The sequence below is a fragment of the Tupaia chinensis genome, unplaced genomic scaffold (genome assembly GCF_000334495.1).
Source record: "Tupaia chinensis unplaced genomic scaffold, TupChi_1.0 Scaffold000226_1, whole genome shotgun sequence".
Taxonomy (NCBI): domain Eukaryota; kingdom Metazoa; phylum Chordata; class Mammalia; order Scandentia; family Tupaiidae; genus Tupaia; species Tupaia belangeri.
In genome coordinates this window covers 4,694,355-4,700,039 of record NW_006159701.1, presented here as the reverse complement: position 1 = coordinate 4,700,039, position 5,685 = coordinate 4,694,355, and the positions used below count along the sequence as shown (strand labels likewise).

General features: G+C 45.7%; 1 protein-coding gene across 3 annotated transcripts in view; it reads right to left on the bottom strand.

Moving 5' to 3' along the window:
- Window positions 1–5,685, bottom strand: part of NF2 (NF2, moesin-ezrin-radixin like (MERLIN) tumor suppressor) — a 105,883-nt gene that overhangs the window by 58,390 nt on the left and 41,808 nt on the right. For all 3 annotated transcript variants that reach the window (XM_006147903.3, XM_006147902.3, XM_006147901.3), the window contains exon 4: window positions 2,459–2,542. In XM_006147903.3, the coding sequence (XP_006147965.1) occupies window positions 2,459–2,542 (84 nt within the window). The remainder of the gene's footprint in view (window positions 1–2,458; window positions 2,543–5,685) is intronic.

The following is a 5,685-nucleotide window of genomic DNA, read 5'->3' as shown; positions in this document are numbered from 1 at the left end:
CTGCTGAACACTCAGTAAATATTAGACAAGTCATCAAATGATTAAATCGACTCTGGTGTTCCTATCGATCTGACCAGCATGTATGGCCTTTTTTTCCTCCCACGAAGGACAGGCCAGTTACTTCATGGCTTTCATGTGAAACTGTATTAAACGACCCCAAAAGGTGAGCTAAGAAGAATGTCATTAATTTTTCTAATATTATAGAGAAATAGCTTTATGGACATCTGTGATTAAAAAAGAAAAATAGATGACCAACCAGAGGTGGTTAGGGCACTGGATCCCACACAGCCAACGGTGCGCTTTGAGTCTCAGACCCTGAAGCTCGAAGAACACACTGGGCTCGTGTGCATGCACACCCAAAATCCCAGGAGAGATGGAGAAAGCACTGCAGCATGGTCATCCCCCAGGGGGGATGCTTTCTTACTTTCCCTCTCTCTCTTTCTGTCTGTATCTGGTGAGCACACACACCCTCTAGCAAATTAAAAAATAATAATAAATTGGGCCAAGAGCTGGCATGGAGATTAAGGCATGAGATCTCACACGGCCAACTCTATGGTTAGAGTCCTCAACCCAACAGCTTAAAAATCACACCAGGCATATATGTATGCATGCCAAAAATCCTGAGGGGAAAAGGGATTGTAGCATGGCCACCTCCCTGGGGGCGGTGTTTTCCCACTCCCCCACCCCCATTCTCTGGCAAGTGCATGCAACCTACAGCAAAAGTAAAAAATAATAAGTAAATAGGAAAATAGGGGCCAGGCAATGACAGAGCAGTGGCACAACTGCGCCCAAATGGAAAGAGTCCTGGGGCTGCGACCTGGGACCTCCTGAGTCATGCTGGGTGTGTGTGCCCATGTCTGGGGCTGGCTCAGACTATAATCACCACATAAGGAGTTCTGTTAGGTACACATATCTCTTTGTCTCTCTGTCTCCATCTTGCTCATAAAAAGAACTTAAAAAAAAGGGGGTGGGGGGAATAAGACTGACTCCATGACCCAGTGGTTAAGGGAGCCAGATTCCACCTAGTCAACCTTAGTTCAAATCCCAGCCTTGACAGCTTGAGAACACACCAAGCACGTGTGTGCACATGCCTAAAATCTCAACAGGATGGAGAAATAATGAAGAAGGGATTATGAGTGACTACATTCCATTGAGGGGTGTTTTCTCCCTTTCTGGTGAGCCCTCTGGCAAATTTGTTTATTATTGTTGAGGTTTTTGCCTTAGGACACATACACTCACTAGGAAGAGAGACAGAGAAAGTGAGAGGGACAGTGAGAAATCCCCCGGGGAAATGGCCATGCCACAATCCCTTCTCCATTCTCCTCCTGGGATTTTAGACACACATGCACACACACCTGTTGTGATTTTCAAGCCACCAAGTTTGGGACTCAGCTGTGGTTGGCCATGTGGGAGTCCAGTGCTCCAACCACCAGGCCACCTGCTGGCCCCTCTTCAATTTTCTGGACTTGCAGAAGAAAGTGAGATGTTATGGGACTTAGGAACTTAGGGAGTCACTACTGACCCAGCTTCTACACAATTTGTGTGTGTGTGTATTTGCGTGTATTAATGATACGTGTCTCGTAATGAATTAGAATTTATTCTGAATTAATTCATTCAGAAAGATGAATTTTCTGTGTAATCTCATTATGCTCATATGGATCCTTCTACTTGATGGACCAACCTCACTTTTTTATTAATTAGGAAAATGAATTTCTGATCTCTAGTTTTGGCCAGGCATGGCCTGTAGGTGAGAAGGGTCTAGGTCCTCACTCTGAACTCATTTTTGGGGAGCCAGCTGCCCTGTGTGTGGGGACTGTGTCATACCCCCAGAGACTACCCCACTTGGTTGGCCCCCGATGGGTATGCTGGCTGTGTGTATGGCTGGGCCCCGTAGTCCCTGGGGCCACCAAGCCCGGCTGAGCTCTGTAGTTAGTCAAAGACCATTCGCTTTCATCAGATCGCTGCAGACCAGGAGTGGTGGGTGAGGGGCACCACTGGTTTTGCGTTTTCATCCTCTCTGTTTTTATAAAACCAGGTATTGAGGGTCAGTCAGGCCATGGTGCCCGTCCCTAAGGGTCTTAGTAATCACCTACCACCTTCTCTTGGTCCCCTTGCTGCAAGCCTTTTCTCTGATGAGTAAGAAGATATATCCTGGGGCCAGCAGGTGGCATGGTAGTTAAGGCACTAGATTCCCACATGGGAGTGCTGGACCTGGCTGCTGGGAAGTCACACCAGGCATGTGTGCATGCGTGCCCAAAATCCCGAGAGGAGAATGGAGGAGAAGGGATTGTGGTCTGGCCATCCCCCCAGGGGATTTCTCATTTCCCCCCCTCTGTTTCTTCCAGCTAGCGCATGTGCCCTAAGGCAAAAGCCTAAAAAACAACAACAAAGAAACAGTGGACAGGAGCAATTCCTTGACATGAATTAATGCTCAGGAAGAATGTGTCTTTGAGCCTACCTTGGCCTGGACGGCGTAAGAAGCCAGGAGCACAGAAGCCTCGGGAGGACAGTAGATCTTTTCATCTAAAATCTGCTTCTTTACCTGAAAGGGGCAACAAAGGAGACATGATACAGTGTGTGTGCAGAGTGAGCCATGGGGGCCAGTCATGGCAGGTGGCTGCAGGGTGTCCCGATAAGGGCCACCAAAGCAGCCTAATAATGATTTTATAACAAAGGGTCTGATTTTTTACGGAGGCAGGCAGGTGAAGAGTTCGGTCACCGAGAAGTTACTGGTAAGACAGCTCCGTATAAGAACCCCTTAGCTCTTCTCTTCATGATCAATGCTGAAGAGTAAAACGATCCTAACAGTGACAGAGAGCTGTCAACTTGACAAGTGTCAGAAGCAGCCATAGGGGTGCTCCCAGCCTCGGCCCCCGCTGCACACAAGCACACTAGAGGACTTTTAAGTCTCGCGCAAGGCAGAAGTCACCAAGGCCACTGAGTTATGACTGCAGAAAAAAAGCCATCACTTGCAATGTGCTGCTCTAAGGAAAAAGGAAGCAATAAAATTTGATCGATTCAACTTTTAAGTACACGTGAGGTTCAGGAAATATAATTCTTAAACCATAATGTTGAATTAACATATCTCGTGGCACTTAATTTGTTAGAATGGAGCAGCGAGTAATGTTCCAGACACAGGAAAAGGGGAGCCCGCATTTATCAGTAGGCACCAGATTCACAAAAGCAGCAGATCTACCTTGCTTGGTCTCAAAACCCCCTTACGCTTCAGCCTGAAGAAAAATCAGACCAAAGTTACATGAAGGACAGGCACTGTGTCTAAGCCAAGAACGCCATTTCCATCACGCTAGGACATTCCGGGATCAAGGAGATCTTTAAGTGGTTTCACACAAACACGAAAATTCTCCCCAGGTATTAAAACTGATTTTCCATTCTTATGGAGAAAATGGAATTTGAGATGTTTCTCAGAAACGGAGACCTTCTCATCTTGGTTTCTTTTTTTTTTTTTTGAGAGGTTTTTGCTATAGGGCGCGTGCGCTCGCCAGACAGACAGAGAGATGGAAAGCAAGAAATCACCCCCCAGAGGGGATGGCCATGCCGCAATCCCTTCTCCTCCATTCTCCTCTCGGGATCTTGGGCACGCATGCACACGCGCCCAGCGTGAGTTTAAGCCACCAGGTCCGGGACTTGAACCGCGGTCGACTACGTGGGAGTCCAGCGACATAGCCATTACGCTAACTGCTGGTCCCCTCATCTTGGTTTCTTTTACAAAGGAAAAAAGATGCCACACTACAGAAAAATGGGCTTCCTTTGGACATGAAAATGTTTAAGAAAGGTGTTGGGCCATCTGATGGTGTGGTGGTAAAGACGCTGGATGTCCCACATGGCCGACTCCATGGTGCAAGTCCCAAACCTGGCAGCTTGAGAAATGCATGGTGTGCATATGTGTGCACACCCAAAACCCAAAAGGGGAAATGGAGAAAAGACCACGCCCCATGGGGAGTGCTTTCTCACTTTCCCTCCTTCTCTCTTTGTCCCTCTCCAGCCAGCACACACGCCTTGTAGCAAATATTTAAAAAAGAAAGTTGTTATTATTTCTTTAAAATAAATATCCACTATACTTACACATACACATTGCATCTATAAATATGCATATGCATATATGTGCATGCGTATGTATGTATAATAGCCATATATAACAACCCCTAGTAATTTCTTTTATAAAAGAGGGCTGCCATACATATTTATATTTACATTAAATTTACTGTTTACCAAACATAATATACCAAGGCTCAAATTAATTATAGGATGACTATGTGACAGACTACGCATCTACAATATAATACTTCTGGGAAATCATGTAATTAATGCCCTTGCTACGATCGTTTCTATTACTCACGGTGGGTGCCTTTGGGCACACAATCAGCCATGGTGTCAATCACTGCAACTAGCCATGAAATCGGGAAGTGCTGATCAAATAGTAAGAACACAAGGAAAACTGACAAGGTTTGCATTCTCGGACCAGGCCCCCTACCTGTGTCCCTGGGTGGTCAATCTATAATTACGGATCTCCTCATTTTTTCAATTCTGTTGAGCATTTAGAGCATGAGGCACCTCAATCCAAAAATTCAAATTCCAAAATGCTCTAAACTCTCAAACTTGTTGAATGCCAACATGTCTCCACAAGAAGGAAATTCCACCCTGGCCTCACATGAAGGTTCCCGTTCAGAACACAGAAGCCCGAAGTGGTTTATTCAGCATCCCCAAGGGAGAAAAGACTCTCCCAGTCCCTTGTTTGGTGATGCCAGACAACCACAGACCACCACATGGGTGGCTAGACAGCTTTGCTTTCTGATGACTCCATGTAACAAATTTTGTTTCATTTACAAAATTATTGAAAATATAGCATAAGATGACATTTAAGCTATTATAAAGTGTACATGAAACATGAATGAATTAGGTCCCATCCACAATATGTTTCATTGTGTATATGCAAACATTCCAGAATCTGAAAAAGTCCAAATTCCCGAAACATTTCTGGTCCCAAGCATTTCAGATAAAGGATATTCAACCTGTACTTATGGAATGCCTATTGTACATTCAATAAGCCTCAAGGGGGTTTATAATCTAATGAGGGAATAAATGAGAACTAAGAGAATTTGGAGCCAGTCAATGGCATGGTAGGTTAAGGCGGCTAGATCCCATATGGCCAACTGAGTACCGGACCCCGCAGCTTGAAAAACATGCCAGGCATGTGTGCTTGTGTGCTCAAAGTCCTGAGAGGAGAATGGAGGAGAAGGGATTGCAGCATGGCTATCCCCATAGGAGTACTTTCTCACTTTCCCACTCTGTCTCTCTGGCAAGTGCACATACTCTATAACAAAATTTTTAAAAATAATTCTAGAGGTGGGAACCAGCAGTTAGCGTAATGGCTATGTCGCTGGACTCCCACGTAGTCGACCATGGTTCGCGTCCTGGACCCGGTGGCTGAAAACTCACGCCAGGCGCGTGTGCGTGCGTGCCCAAGATCCCGAGAGGAGAATGAAGGAGAAGGGATTGCGGCATGACCATCCCCCCTGGGGGGTGATTTCTCGCTTTCTGTCTCTCTGTCTCTCTGTCTGTCTGGCGAGCGCACATGCCCTATAGCAAAAAAAATAAAACCTCTCAAAAAAAAAAAAAAAAAAAAAATTCTGGAGGAGACCACCAGATGGGGAAAGGGAAATGTAC